We start from the raw sequence: 16,092 nt of genomic DNA, 5'->3' as shown, positions 1-16,092 counted from the left end.
GCCGGTAAAAAGGTCTAAGATACTACAAACTCTTAGGCAGAAGGGGATGCATGTGGCCTGTCTCCAGGAGATGCATCTGTCTGATGCTGAACATGAGAAACTGGGTAGGGGTTGGGTTAAGGAGGTTTATTATTCCACGGGTACTACCCATAGTGCGGGGGTGGCCATTCTACTTAGTAAACACCTTCCCTATACAGTGCATAGAGTGGTTAAGGATCCTGGGGGGAGATATTTATTTCTTCATCTGGACATTCAGGGTCAAGAGCTGATATTAGCCAATGTTTATGCTCCGAATGTGTTTAACCTGGATTTCTTTCAGCAGCTTGTGGGTCTGTGCCCCACCTTTCCGGATGTCCCCTTGATGTTTATGGGGGATTTTAATGCAGTCCTGGATCCTGAAATGGATAGATTGGGAGGGGCCTCTTCTGTGGATTTCAGAGCGGCCAGAGGGTTTGCTCAATTTTGTAGGGTTTTGGATCTTGTTGATGTGTGTCGTTTGTATCATCCTTTGGATAAGGATTTCACGCATGTGGCACGTGCTCATCCCACCATGTCCAGATTAGATTATATCTTGGTTGTTTCTTCTTTTTTATCACGGGTGACTAAAGCGGAAATAGATGTACCTACTCTCTCTGATCATGCGTTAATTTGGGTGGAGGTTCGGGGTCTACAATTCGGTGGTACGCCTGGTCCGTGGCGCTTTCCTCGCTATTTGTATTGGGATAAACATTTTTGGACACATATTGTTCAACGTTGGAAGCAATTTTTATTCGACAATGCTTCTTCGGCCTCCAATCCTGTTTTGCTGTGGGAAATTGCGAAAGCGGTTCTTCGTGGTGAAACCATAGCGTATGTGGCCACACAGCGCAGGGCTCAAACGCGTGATCTTTTATATTTGCACCGGAAGGTGGAGGCCTGTAAACGTCAGTGGATTGCTTCCGGCTCTCAGAGGGACCATGATTCTCTTTTGGTGGCTCGGGTGGCCTTGCAGGTTAAGATTCATGAACATAGTCAACGGTCCCTTCATTCGTGCCGGTATCGGTTTTATAAATATGGTAATAGGTCTGGTAGACTGCTGGCTCGCTTGGTCCATCCTTGGCAGGGTCCTCATTTCTGTAAAGGTCTTCTTCATGGGGGTGTTTTTGTCACTGACCGAGACCGCTTGACGGAGATTTTTTATGACCACTTTCGTGACTTTTATGTCAAGCGCCAGTCAGTCCCGGAAACTTTACATTCTTATTTTCGGGATCTCCACATGCCATGGTTCTCGGAGGAATCCACTCAGTTTTTACATGAACCCATCACTGCCTTGGAGATCGGCCAGGTGATTAAGAATTCGCCTTTGTCTAAGGCCCCGGGGCCTGATGGTCTCTCTTCCGAGTTTTATAAGATTTTGCAGGACCATGTGGTTCCACATTTGGAGGCTTACTTTGCTCGGGTACTGTTGGATGGACATTTTCCGGCCCATGCCAATCGTGCCCATGTGGTGTTGCTCCCCAAACCGTCTACGAATCTGGCGTCGGTGGATTCTTATCGTCCTATTTCATTAATTAACTATGAGCTTAAATTGTTCGCAAAAATCTTAGCTATGCGTTTGTCTTCCATCTTGCCTGAGGTTGTGCATCCGGATCAGGTTGGTTTCGTTCAGGGGCGGCAGGCGGTGTGGAACGTGCGTAAAATTATGGCTGCTTTGGGGCATAGTGTGACTTCTTCTATCCCGGCCCTCTTGATTAGTTTAGATGCCCGGAAGGCGTTTGATTGTGTAGATTGGGACTACTTGTTTTTGGCCTTGGGTAACCTTGGGCTGGGGGGTCTATTTCTGGACATGGTGCGGATTCTCTATGTTAATCCTAGTGCGGCGGTGCTGGTCAATGGTGCTATCTCTGCTGGGTTCCGGGTGGAGCGGGGCACCCGTCAGGGGTGTCCGCTCTCTCCTTTACTTTTTATTTTAGCCCTGGAGCCCTTGTTGTATCGCATTCGGACGGATGGCTCTATTTTGGGCCTTCCGGTGGGACAGGATGAAGTGCGGTGACTAGCTTTTGCAGATGACATTTTGTTACTCTTGACTCAGCCCCGCCGTTCTTTTCAAAGGGTTTTACGATTAGTTCAGTGCCATGGGGAGGTTTCTGGTTTTGAATTGAACTTGGACAAGTCGGAGGCCCTGCCCTTTAGTGGGTATGCTTATGAGGATTGGACATCCCCTTTTCCATTACGAAAGGTGGCGCACAGACTTAAATATTTGGGGATCTATATTACTGGTGATCTTAAAAGGGCTTATGGGGAAAACTTCAAGGTATTATTGCACAAATCCCGGGATTTATTGGCTCTCTGGACCAATTTTCCTTTAACTTTGCGGGGGAGGATAGCATTGTTTAAAATGGTCCTGTTTCCGAAATGGCTATATGTGATGCAAACTTTTCCTATGTATATTACGAATAAGGACATTGGTCTGTATCATAAAGTGTTATGTAAATTTCTTTGGAATAATAAGAAGCCCAGATTGACTTTAGCACAACTTTCCTTACCACTGGGGAGCGGCGGTTTGGCTTTGCCGGACCTGCAGAAATACAATGTTGCCTGTCTCCTTCGTCATCTGTTGGACTGGATCAAGAATACTACCTATTATACTCTTGTAGCCCTGGAACAGCAACTGATGGCGCCTACGCACTTGTTGTATTATCTTCATGCGAAACGACCCCATCGGATTTTTCCGACTCGTTCTCATCCTCTGTTGAAATCTATGCGCCAATGTTGGCAATGGTTATGCAAACGGATGCAGGTGCCTTTTACTTCTACAGTGCTTTTACCCTTGTGGGAAAATCGGGACTTGGATCCGGATGCCACTAAGACTTACTTGAGGACTTGGGCGACCAATGGCCTTTGTTATGTGCGGAACGTGGTGACAGCACAGGGCCTTCCGGTTTCCTTCCCTGCTCTCCAGGCTCGGGGTGTTGTACAGGCTCGGGATTGGCTTTCCTATGGTCAAGTCAGTCACTATCTGCACTCCCTGGATCGCTCTACTTTGCATGAAGATACGGCAGACATGGTTTGGGAGACTTTGACCCTGTCCCGTTCGACCAGTATGAGTATCTCCTTTCATCAGATCAGCTTGGGCAGTTTTTCGGCACCTTGGAATTATGATGCAGTGGCTGTTGTTTGGAATCTGGACCTTGCCTCTACAGAGCAGATCACTGGTGAGGATTTGCATATCCTCATGCGACATCTTCCGAGACTGACTCGCTCGGTGGTGTTGCAGGAACAGCACTATAAATTCTTGTTGAGACTTTACATTTCCCCATATAAGGCCTTGGTGGCCGGTATTGCTACTCATGCTGAATGCCCTAAATGCCGTTCTGCCCCTGCGGGTTTGTTTCATATGTTTTGGTCCTGTGACAGAATACAAACCTTCTGGTCTTTTGTTGGGCTTCATCTACAGACGATCTTAAAGACAAGACTTCCCCTTGGAGCGAAGGTTTTTCTTTTTTATCACTTTACTTCTTTGGGACTTTCTAGGGGTAATTCCCTGTTGCTGCAGAAGGCCTTTTTGTTATCTCGTAAATGTATCCTCTTGTTATGGAGGCAGGCTGAGGTGCCTACCCTCACAATGTGGAAAAATGAACTGTTTACTTTGCTGAAGTATGAATATTTGGATACTAAGAAAAGTGGCCCTGGTCAATGGAGGAAATTCCGAGCGATTTGGGCTCCGGTCTGGGACAATTTGTCTCCGGGTGCCCGAAGTGCTCTTCTGAATTTCTGACACTGGAGTGCTTGGGGGGGTGAGGGATGGGGGGGGGGTTTGGAGGGTGGGTTGTTCTTGGCTTTTGATGAGTATCTTTTGTCTCCGTGCAGAAACAACGCGGTAGACCCTTTTTGTCTTGGGTTTTGCTTTGTTTCTGGTTCTTTGTATTCAGATTGTGGTTTACTTCTTTGTATTCTTCTTTTCTTAATAAAAGAAAAATTAAAAAAAAAAAAAAAGTACAAGTTGGGTCCTGACAGCAGAGGAGGAAACAGCACCACTGCTCTCCTCTTTTTGCTAGCCTGATCAACATAGGAGAGGAATAAGCTGGGGGTGTGAGGGTCGATGAGGACTACGTAAGAAGTCTGAGAAAATCATCATCTGAGATAATAGATGGGTACTTGAGGTGGATGGAAAAGAGGAAAGAAAGAGAATGTGGGGTAGGGATATGAAAGAGAGCAGGGCAGCAGCCCAGGGAGGGACGCTCCTTCCTCATATGGATCTTTCATGTAATCCCCTCCTTTTTACTTCTAACTCCCCTCCCACTTACCAAAATACTACAAAGGATTATACTAATTCCCCTCCCAGCATCCAAACACAACTCTAACTCTTTCATTCCCACCCCCTCCAAGAATCCCAGCATCACTATCCTTCCCAGATCCCAGTAAATCCTTCTTTTTCTTTCCTACCTGCCCTTTCTCCTCATCCCCACTGACCCCAGATGTCACCCTCTATCCCCCCTCTCAAATCTCCCTCACCATCCTTAACCTTTCTTCCTTCTCTCCCCATCCCTGATTCACCTTTCTTTCTCCTCCCGTCTTGCTCCCTCTCTCATTCCCTCATCCCCAAAATCTTCTCTCCTGCTATTCCTGTATACCTGAGATCTTCTCTTCCTTTCTTCCCTCATCTCCTCCACCACATGATACCTGATATTCACCACTCATAAAACTCCATAAAGAACAAAATTTAAGACACAGACACAAGCAAAATAATGTGAACATGCAAAATTACATAAATGTGTCAATTTCCACAGGGTTTTAGAAGCTTTGCCACAGAATTTTCTAACTTACTGCAGAATGTACCATTCAGATGTACAGAAAACTGGGGGTTGTGATTATGAGTGAATGTTATATTATTAGATGCCTTAGTTATAGCATTCTTTTTTTAAAAAATTCAATTTTGATTAGAACAGGGATCTCAAAGTCCCTCCTTGAGGGCCGCAATCCAGTTGAGTCTTCAGGATTCCCCCAATGAATATGCATTGAAAGCATTGCATGCACATAGATCTCATGCATATTCATTGGGGAAATCCTGAAAACCCAACTGGATTGCGGCCCTCAAAGAGGGACTTTGAGATCCCTGGGTTAGAAGGATCCTACAAACAGAGGACTCAACAGCACAAAAATGAGATTAAAATGAACGGAGACAATCATTTCTGTATAATACTATGGCAATGTTTCAAATTAGGAAAACTGCTTACATTTATTTATTCATTCATTCAATTTTCTATACCATTCTCCTAGGGGAGCTCAGAACGGTTTATAGTCAACTCCACCTAAGTGCACATCGGTTAAGCGCACGCTTCGGTTATCCGCACCCTACCACCACGGTCCCGGTTTTTTTACATTAAAGTCAACGGACGTAAACTCTGGATATTTGCAATTCGGATAAGCACACAATCTGCTGATGCGCACTGATGTCATAGGTCCCACCTCTATTCTTTTACATTGTCTTCACTCCGGTTAAATGCAATCACATTCTGACTGGGAGGAAAGCCAGTTGGTAGAACAGATTGGCCACAATGACTAGGCTTCACATAGCGCTGGGATGGCTGGGAAAGTGAGTGCTCCGCTTCCACTCAAGCTGTAAGGCATAGCTTTCCTGTACTTTAGGCTCCAGCAGCCCACATGCCATATTTAAGCTGATCTGGCATAACTACAGCCTCCCCCCCCACTCCTATTAAGCGCACACTCTGTTTAAGCACACGTGGCAACCCAGTCCGAAGGCCGTGCACTTAAGCGGAGTCGACAGTACATGAATTTACAAGGAGCTTTTAGACTCATTAATGTACTAAGCTAATGCTTAAACCCAAGTTCTCAACTCTCAGAGGGAAATCTTTGGAAAGGCTAACTTCAGTGTCTTGGTTTGTCCAAAGGAAAGAACAGAAAAATTCACTTACTTTGTTGAACGTGGTACTACCATCTCAGAAAGGGATTCATATGCTTTTTGCCAAGCAACATAGGATGTCCTTTTGGTGACACAAACAAAATCGCATTAAGTACTAGGGAAAACATTTAAAAAAGTCAAGTAAGCATGAGGTAAATCAATAAAACATACTTGGGAACCACAACCAGAAGAGTAATAAGATATTCAGAGTTCAGGACAAAATCATCTTTGTGCACTATATCAGCTAAGGTACGAGTAAGGAGATTACCACTAAAAAAAAGAAAAAAAGAAAAAAATTAGTTTACAGAATTAAGGTGGTCAGGGAAAAATGGCTTAACCTGGTGAACTAAATGAGAAAGGATAAGTAAGACTTTGCAAACTACAGTGTACCCAGTGATATTCAACTTTACTACTCACTCACACTTTTTCAAGTGTAGCATTTCCAAAATTCTATGGGACCTAAAGAACCACATGAAAAGCCCTAGCCCTTAAACTGCTGTTTGAATATCACTGTTTCAGCCATCTTACCAATCAGTGAAATAACTACCTAAATATCCTGCATCGAGCATCAGTGTAATAATGATGTAATAATTAGATCATATAGTATGCATTTTATTATGTACTTGATTTCTCCCCCCTCCTCCCAACCACTGGTCCATGGAAAAACCGTCTTGCATGGTATAAAAAAGGCTGGGGCCACTGCTGTAAAGGACTTGGGCACCTATAGTGTAAGCCTTTAAAACCCTAGCCTACATTACCAATGCCTATGTTTTAAGTTAGATGTGATTCTGTAATATGCTCCTAAGTGTGATTGACAAGAGATAGATGCCTATCTTTTTAGACGCCATTTACAAATGTCTCTGTATTGTATTCAGTAGAAAAGGAAATGCATTTCTGTTTTCATGTTTCCAGTTTAACTTCTTGGGGTTCCCAGTTCAATTTTTATATAAATATTTTTATTTCTAAATTGTTATCCCTTGTTCTGTATTTGGTGAAGGTCTGTTGGTATGACAGTAATGGCAGGTGGGGAAATCTGAGGGAAGACAGGGAGGAGAGAGGATCAGGGAAGGGATCGCTTCTTTATTTTCTGACCTGGGCCCTAGCAGGTTGAACACTGGTCCTGACCCTTGCTGCTTGTAGGTAGTGGGGATCCCCAACTGAGAACTTCCTCCAAAGATGGACAGAACTACCTTCTAGCAAGCTCTGCAGTTGGTGAAAGCATCTTTGAGCCACCAACAACTAAGCATGGGGCCAGGGGCCAGGATCCGGGATGTCACTGCTTGCATTGACAGACTCATCAAGCCCTGAGACCACTTCCCCATGGTTCTAATCCACGTCGGAACCAACGACACTGCAAGGAGCAGCCCGGACAGCATACCTGAAGACTTCAGGGCCCTGGGGGAGAAGCTGAGGAGGATGGATGTGCAGGTAGTCTTCTCCTCGATTCTCCCAGTGAGGGGCAAGGGCAGAGCCAGAGAGGATCAAATACAAAGGGCGAACGACTGGCTGCGAGGATGGTGCAAGGAGATGAACTTCGGGTTTCTGCACCATGGAGAAGCATTGCAAGGACTACAGGGACACGACGGGCTACACCTAACCAGAAGAGGGAAGAATGTCCTTGGACACCGCCTAGCCCGCCTACTCCACAGGGCTTTAAACTAGGTAAGTCGGGGGAGGGTACAGGCACAAACAACATACCAGGCGAACTAAAATGCCAATACATTTATGAGGCTGAGGAAAGTAGACACCGAAATTCTGGGTCAGGGGTGAGTGCACACACTTTTGAGTCGGGAGTAGGGTCACATCATATTTATGGGTCACATTGTAATTCCGGGTCTAGGGGGAGTACACACTGTAGTTCTGGGTATATGGGGAGTACACATTGTGGTTCTGAGCCTCAGGAAAGCACAAATAACACAAACAATGCTAAAGGTGTTCAAATAGCTCAAACAGGAATATCCCCACTGAGACATAACAAAAATATAGCATGGAGGGCTATGTACGTCAACGCACACAGTTTAGGAAACAAGATCCTGGAATTGGAAACAGAAATAAGGAATGCCGACCTGGATGTGGTGGCGATATCCGAAACCTGGCTCACAGACTCCCACGGGTGGGACATGGTCATACCGGGTTACAACTTGCTTCGCCGGGACAGAGAGGGTAGGAAGGGAGGGGGTGAAGCATTATATACTAAAGATGACATTAAGGTCACGAGAATCTCAGATGTCCAGTATACTGGGGAATCCCTTTGGGTTAATTTGGCCAGAGGGAAGGACAAATGCTTGTATCTTGGCGTAATTTACAGACCCCCAAGACAACAGGATGACCTGGATATGGAAATAATCGAAGATATAGAAAATATCACCTTGCCTGGGGACACAGTATTGCTAGGTGACTTCAACATGCCTGATGTGGATTGGGTTCCACTTACCTCTGCTTCCGGCAGCAGCAGGAGGCTATTAAACTCTATGAAAGGAGCAAGCCTCAGGCAACTGGTGTTGGAACCGACAAGGGATCAGGCAATACTGGACCTGATACTTACCAATGGAGAAAGTGTCACAGAGGTCTCGGTGGGCGACACATTGGCCTCCAGTGACCACAACATGGTATGGTTCAATATCAGGAAAGGTTTCACTAAATCTACTACACTAACCAAAGTCCTCAAATTCAAGGACACAAATTTCAAAGAAATGGGAGACTTCGTTCACCAGGCGCTACAAAGCCAAGAAGAAACCGATAACGTGGAAGACATGTGGTCGACTTTGAAAGCAACCATACAAGAAGCAACAAACCGCTATGTAAAATCAGTAAGTAAACGGCGAAGGAACAATAAGCCATAGTGGTTTACTGCGGAGATCTCAGACCTGATCAAGGAGAAGAAAAAAGCATTCATCTCTTACAAACAATCAGGGAAGCAGGACTCTAGAGCAGACTACCTGGCCAAATCAAAAGCCATCAAAACAGCAGTCAGGGAGGCTAAATTCCTCATGGAGGAGTCTCTAGCAAAGAACATCCAGAAGGGAGATAAATCCTTCTTCAGGTATATCAGTGATAGAAGAAAAAACTCAGGCGGGATTGTACGTCTTAGGAAACCAGACGGAGACTATGTGGAAAAGGATTCGGAAAAAGCCCAACTATTAAATGAATACTTCTGCTCAGTCTTCACCCGAGAAGCGCCAGGGCTCGGCCCTCAGCTACAGACAAGGGTTGGCTCAGTTGACCCGTTTAGTAACTTTGAGTTTACGCCCAGCAGTGTCTACGGTGAGCTGTCAAAGCTCAAGGTTAACAAAGCAATGGGGCCGGACAACCTGCACCCCAGGGTGCTTAGGGAGCTGAGTGATGTCTTGGCGGAGCCACTGTCCGCGCTCTTCAACCTCTCCCTTAGTACAGGCAGCGTCCCGTTGGACTGGAGGACGGCTAACGTCATTCCACTCCACAAGAAAGGCTCAAAGATGGAGACAGCAAACTACAGACCAGTGAGTCTAACATCGATAGTGAGCAAACTAATGGAAACTCTAATCAAACACCAATTAGATAAGATCCTGGATGAGGAGAATCTACGGGATCCCCGACAACATGGATTTACTAAGGGGAGATCCTGCCAATCCAACCTGATCAGCTTCTTTGACTGGATAACGGGGAAGCTGGATATAGGGGAGTCCCTGGACATCGTGTACCTGGACTTTAGCAAAGCATTCGATAGCGTACCACACCGCAGGTTACTGAGCAAGATGAGTTCTATAGGATTAGGTAACACATTGACGAAATGGGTTGGGAGCTGGCTTGGAGGTAGGCTCCAAAGGGTGGTGGTGAACGGCACCCCCTCCGAAATGACGGAGGTGATTAGTGGAGTACCACAGGGCTCAGTCTTGGGCCCAATCCTATTCAACATCTTTATAAGAGACTTGGCAGAAGGGCTTCGAGGTAAAATAACATTATTCGCCGATGACGCCAAACTGAGTAATGTAGTGGGCAAATGCACAACAGACGAAGATTCAGTGCCCGACAACATGATGCACGACCTATTCCTACTGGAGCGATGGTCTAGGACATGGCAACTCAACTTCAATGCCAAAAAATGCAAAGTTATGCACCTGGGCAGCCAGAATCCATGCAAGTCTTATACCCTTAATGGCGAGATCCTAGCAAAAACGGTAGCAGAACGAGACTTAGGGGTAATCATCAGTGAGGACATGAAGTCTGCCAATCAAGTGGAGCAGGCTTCGTCCAAGGCAAGACAAATCATGGGCTGCATACGAAGGGGTTTCGTCAGTCGTAAGGCGGAAGTCATTATGCCATTGTATAGATCCATGGTGAGGCCCCACCTGGAATACTGTGTGCAATTCTGGAGGCCGCATTATCGCAAGGATGTGCTGAGACTGGAGTCGATGCAAAGAATGGCCACCCGGATGGTCTCGGGACTCAAGGATCTACCATACGAAAAACGGCTTGACAAATTACAGCTATACTCGCTCGAGGAGCGCAGAGAGAGGGGGGACATGATCGAGACGTTCAAGTATCTTACGGGCCGCATCGAGGCGGAGGAAGATATCTTCTTTTTCAAGGGTCCCACGACAACAAGAGGGCATCCGTTGAAAATCAGGGGCGGGAAACTACGAGGTAACACCAGGAAATTCTTTTTCACTGAAAGAGTGGTTGATCGCTGGAATAGTCTTCCACTACAGGTGATTGAGGCCAGCAGCGTGCCTGATTTTAAGGCCAAATGGGATCGGCACATGGGATCTATTCACAGGGCAAAGGTAGGGGAGGGACATTAAGGTGGGCAGACTAGATGGGCCGTGGGCCCTTATCTGCCGTCTATTTCTATGTTTCTATGTTTCTATGGGTAACTTAGGGACATTGCTACTGCCTGCAAAGCTTACTCAGAGGGAGTTTTGGTCCTCTTCAGAGAAAGTCTTCAGCTGACAGAGCTTTGGGATCCTCATTAACTAACGTATTTATATTTTGAGGTGGGGGTTGGGTAGGGCAGAGAAACTTTGGGCTCAGGCCCACTCAACTTTGGCTTTCTGGCTATGCCACTAGGGCTGACATGCACATGGCTGAATCATACTCAGAAATGTTCCTTTTGTGAAATGGTTGCAAATCCACACTCCCTCTAGATTGCATTGGATGATACATATGTCATAATACAGAACTGAAAGTCTGTGGTTGTTTTGGGTTTGTTTGTTTTTTAAAGTAGAATGACTATGAGCAAAAGATAAAAACACTCTCACAAATGATCATACATACACAGTTTTTCTTTCCAGACTTTGCAAGTTTCCTTTGATGTTGTTGTATGTTGTTGCCCGAGACTTGAGATCAGCATCTATCTGTGACATTTGCTGAACATAAAAAATAATTTATTATTATTTATAAGATCAAAGAGCATAATAGTAAAAATACAAAAGTGTGCAGAAGTAGTCTGAATACACTGAAAAAAAAAAATACTACACCAAGGGTTCCTTGAATGTCAGGTAATGAAAAGTGCAACAGACTTTACAGAATGATTAATGTATCAATTAATTTGGGTAGGGTGAGGGATATTTTATTAATATGTTTTTTATATGATTATGGAATATATGGTAGGGAGGGGTTGGAAGGGGGAGGGATAAAAATTTATGTACTGTACAAATGATAGAATGTTAAATGATATATTTATTGTTAATGTGACTGAATATATATATACATTTAATGTAATTTTGAAAATGAATAAAGAATTAAAAAAAAAAAAAAATTATTTATTTTATAACATTTTTAACCTGCTATATGAGAGATCCTCCTGAGGAGATTCTGCATACAATATTTGAAAATTCTGTACATTTGTGATTTTTTTTATTGTGCAGAATTCTCCCCTTATATGGGCTAACTCTTCTCCCAGGCATGATAAACTACCACCAGCACAGCTCTTTCCTAACTGTGGTTCCAATTTTTCCAGCTCTCTTAGTTTGTATTCCTTCCATTCCACCTCTCTGGTAAGTTCAGCCTCCAGCTTTCTCTGCCCCTTCTCCAGGATGAATATCTCTTTTTTTTTTCTTCCCCTCTCTACTGTCTAGTAGCTCTCTGCTTTCTACAGTTCTCTCCCCTTATTTCTCAGCATTCACTGCCCTCTCTTTTCTCTCTTCCCTTCCCAAAAGACCCTAGATGCTGTCCATTCCTGAGTTCTCTATCTCCTTCCAAAAGGCAAACCTACAATTCATCTTTCTCTGGTCCAATAGACATGGTACATACACACACCTCTTCTACCTTTCTCCAGCTCTCCCATGGCACATACACACCTCATCTACCTTTCTCCAGCTCGTCCCCTCTCCCATGGCAATACACCTTTCTCCAGCTCGTCCCCTCTCCCATGGCACATACACCTTTCTCCAGCTCTTCTCCTCTCCCATGGTACATACACACCTCATCCATCTTTCTCCAGCTCTTCCCCTTCCTCATGTTGCACACTTACCTCACCCACCTTTCTTCGGCTGCTCTCCCCTGATGACACAACAAAAGGCAGTGCACAGCTCCACATCAGGCCTTTTCATCTTATTTTGCTTTACTGGACCTGACTGTTCCTTTGAATGTGCAAGTTAAAGGAACAGACAGGTCTAAGCTGGCAGAGGAGGAGGAGGAGGACAAGCCTAAAATGCAGTCGTGCCTCTCCTTGATTACAGCATAAAGGGAGGGAGGGAGGGAGGAAGGCAGTGAGGCCAAGCCATGCCACAGTGCCTTGCCAAGTTGTGCTGACGGCCAGAATTGTACCAATCTGCATAGGTAGGGAATTCTGTGCAAATGCTGCTATGCACATATGCACAGAATTCCCTCCCCAAATAGTCCACTGAGATCATAGGATCAGGGCAATTGAATATTTCATCACTAAAATTTGTGCACAGATTGGGAGTATGTCAAGTACTATCAATAGTAGGGTCAAATATATGGATTGCTTTTATGTGATGCTCTTGGACAATAATTATACATGTCAGATTGGATGAAGAGAGTAAAGATTTGTTCTTTTTTCTGATATGACTAATACAGAGCATTCAGCAGAAAATAAATATTTAAAATAAATAGAAATATATGAATCTGACAGGAATGCTTCTGCTGAACTGAAACCCCATTTCACATGTCACCTTTTAATTTTCTATTCATCTGAGTTGGAATTGAACTTTGACCTTAGGTTAAAAGGCTAGGGAGGGGTTTGACATATCCCCTGAGCCAAAAGGCCCAAAGTCTATGCAATACTACAAGAATGGTGCAACTGTGTGGATGAGATGAATGGCTAGACTTTTTACCTGTGTGATGGAAACTTGGCTGGAATGTCATCCACTTAGTTATTAAAAGCACAGTACCTCTGTGGTTTAGGTTTACACTGAAGATAAGTGTAGTCTTGAATTTCAGGGACTGAGCACTAGGATCAATTCAGATTTCAAAAATAGAGGGAAGAGTGATCAAAATATGCCCCAGAATGTAATGTGATATATCAAGGATTATAACCAAATGTAATTGAAAACATTTTCAATGAGAAGACCCCAACAAAACCCCCCGTTGGAGCCCCTAAAAACTGTAATTTTCTTCGGCGTGCGCCTCTGAGAGGGAAAAGAGGATGAGACGAAGAAGAAGTCCTGGTGAGATACAGGTGAAGCAAGATAAGTCCTTTGGATAAAGGTGAAGTAACCAGACCTCACAAGAGAAAAACCCCCTCCCCTCCCTCTTGCTCTAATAAATCAGTATATTAACTGTGAAAGATATTTCATAACCCACTTGCCAGCTGGCCTATAGTGATTGAGAAATATTCTGTTTCTGAGTTAGCTATGGTAAGCAAAAACTTGTAAGAAACAAGACTTAAATTCCGATGCATGGCACCTGGCCGGATATTATGCAAAGAGGAACACAGCTCATGGTCAGAAAAACAGAGTACTCAGGAACATTATTTAGCAAGATATATCATGTGTTACCACAGCAGAGAAGGAATTTTGGACTCGGAATTGCATATATGGTAAAGGGAAAAGGGCATTTGCAGGAAAGGGTTAGGCCTTACGGCAAACTGAACAGACGTATAAGATGACACAAATAGATAAGCCAATAAATGAATCTACTTATGTATTGACGTATAAGAAAAATAACCAATAAAGATGTATCATGTGATTTAGGCTAACGTGGTATTGACCACCAAGAAATGTATAAAACCAGGCCTATAAGCAGAAGTAATCAGAACAGACATCAGAGGACCCTCAAGCCTGAGGATCACATCTGTTACATTATATGCTGAATTATTTATTCTTGTAAGCTGTTACTGATTTGCTAATAAATATATACCTATTGAAACCAGTATATAGTGTGTGGAGTCTCCATTTCGAGGTAGGCCTAGACAGCGGCCTACTTCACCTCCATCTTGCGCTCAGTCGTCGGCGCACGCCTTTGTCTTTCGCGGGGTTGTCTATGAACCTTTGCTGGTGTCAGGTCAAAAGCGCGCCGGGACAAAGGCGCGCCCAGACAATTGAGCACAGCGCAGAGGTGCGCACCGCGAAAATTACTGTTTTTACGGCTCCGACAGGGGGGGTGTGGGGGGGAACCCCCCTACTTTACTTAATAGAGATCGCGCCGCGTTGTGGGGGCGTTGTGGGGGCGTTGTGGGGGGTGTGGGGGGTTGTAACCCCCCACATTTTACTGAAAACTTCACTTTTTCCCTGTTTTTAGGGAAAAAGTTAACTTTACAGTAAAATGTGGAGGGTTACAACCCCCCAAACCCCCCACAACGCCGGCGCAATCTCTTTTAAGTAAACTGGGGGGGCTCCCCAACAAAAACCCCCGTCGGAGCCCCTAAAAACTGTAATTTTCTTCGGCGCGCTCCTTCGTCTTGCGCTCAGTTGTCGGCGTGCGCCTTTGTCTTTCGTGGGATTGTCTATGAACCAATTTGCTTAATATATAGCTGCACAAGCAGATCACTCAGGATGCCAAAAAGCTTCGGACACTCCTCTTGTATGCACTTAATTCACTCCCTCCTCTTTCCCCTTCTTTTCTAACCATGCTTCCTCTCACACCTTATTCACTGCAGGTGCTTTTTGGAGACAATATCCAGAAAGAGAGCCATGGTGCCCAGCCTTACCACATCAGTAAATGAGATAAGATGAGGCAAGTAGTTACAGAAAAAGAAGAATCAGTGAAGCTCTGGAGTGAAGGTGTGAAAAGCCAAAATATATTTTTAAAAACTTTAAATGTAAAAGAACAAAAATGGATTTTCCATTTGAATTCCCTTGAATGAAGAGCTGGTCTTTGATTTGATTATGTGAAGCTGAATGACGGATTTTATTGCAGTGCATTTCTATTGGATGCTGAAATGTTGTGAGTGGGTCTTTAAAAAAAAGGGTGGAACTCGTTGATCATGATGCTTTACTTGGATGTCTTGATGTCATGGGAATTACAGGGAAGGTTTTTCAATGGTTTCAGGATTTTTTTGAAATCTCAACCATATCAAGTGAACTTCCTTGGGTCCTATTCTAATATCTGGTGTAACCCATGTGGGGGTCCCACAGGGTTCCCCACTTTCTCCTGTCCTTTTTAATATTTATCTTGCTTCTTTAAGTCAGATACTATCTTCGTTTAATCTGAAAGTATTCAGTTATGCCGTCGATATTACTATCGTTGTTCCTATTAGTTTGATGTTTCAGCATCTTTAAATTCTATTAATGAAATTTTTCTTACTGTGAACAACTGGATGAGGGAACACAAATTAAAACTTACCCCAGACAAAACTAAATTTTTCTATGCTTCTCCTTCTAGCAAAACTACGGAAAAAGTTTTGACATTAAATGGGATTACTTATAGGATCGACTCAGAAATTAAAATCCTGGGTATGTATCTGGATAAGAATTTATCTATGAAAACATTTACTACTATCTTGGTTAAGTTATGCTTCTTTAATTTGAGAATGTCAGATCGCATTACTCCCTATTATAGAGAGCTGCATTGGTTGCCTTTTGAGGCCAGGGTATTATTTAAATTTGGGACTTTATGTTATAAAGCCTTACACGGTCAAGCCCCCAGTTATTTGCTGGATCAATTTGCGATCTATAAAGTAGAACTGTGGATTACTTCAATGTTTGTATTTCCTTCAGTGAGTGGCTGCCTGTGTACAAGAAATTTTTACATTCCAGGCAGCCAGTCAGGATTCCAAGTTACGTATCTTGTTTGCTACCTCAGGCTCC

General features: G+C 44.1%; 1 protein-coding gene across 1 annotated transcript in view; it reads right to left on the bottom strand.

The window, feature by feature from the left end:
- Window positions 1–16,092, bottom strand: part of ATP6V1C2 (ATPase H+ transporting V1 subunit C2) — a 112,663-nt gene that overhangs the window by 46,667 nt on the left and 49,904 nt on the right. The window contains exons 6-8 of the mRNA XM_033939205.1: window positions 11,156–11,247; window positions 6,074–6,172; window positions 5,916–5,984 (exon numbers count right to left, since the gene is read on the bottom strand). Of these exons, the coding sequence (XP_033795096.1) occupies window positions 5,916–5,984; window positions 6,074–6,172; window positions 11,156–11,247 (260 nt within the window). The remainder of the gene's footprint in view (window positions 1–5,915; window positions 5,985–6,073; window positions 6,173–11,155; window positions 11,248–16,092) is intronic.

This window comes from Geotrypetes seraphini, chromosome 3, assembly GCF_902459505.1.
Source record: "Geotrypetes seraphini chromosome 3, aGeoSer1.1, whole genome shotgun sequence".
Taxonomy (NCBI): Eukaryota; Metazoa; Chordata; class Amphibia; order Gymnophiona; family Dermophiidae; genus Geotrypetes; species Geotrypetes seraphini.
This window is presented reverse-complemented; position numbering and strand designations above follow the sequence as displayed.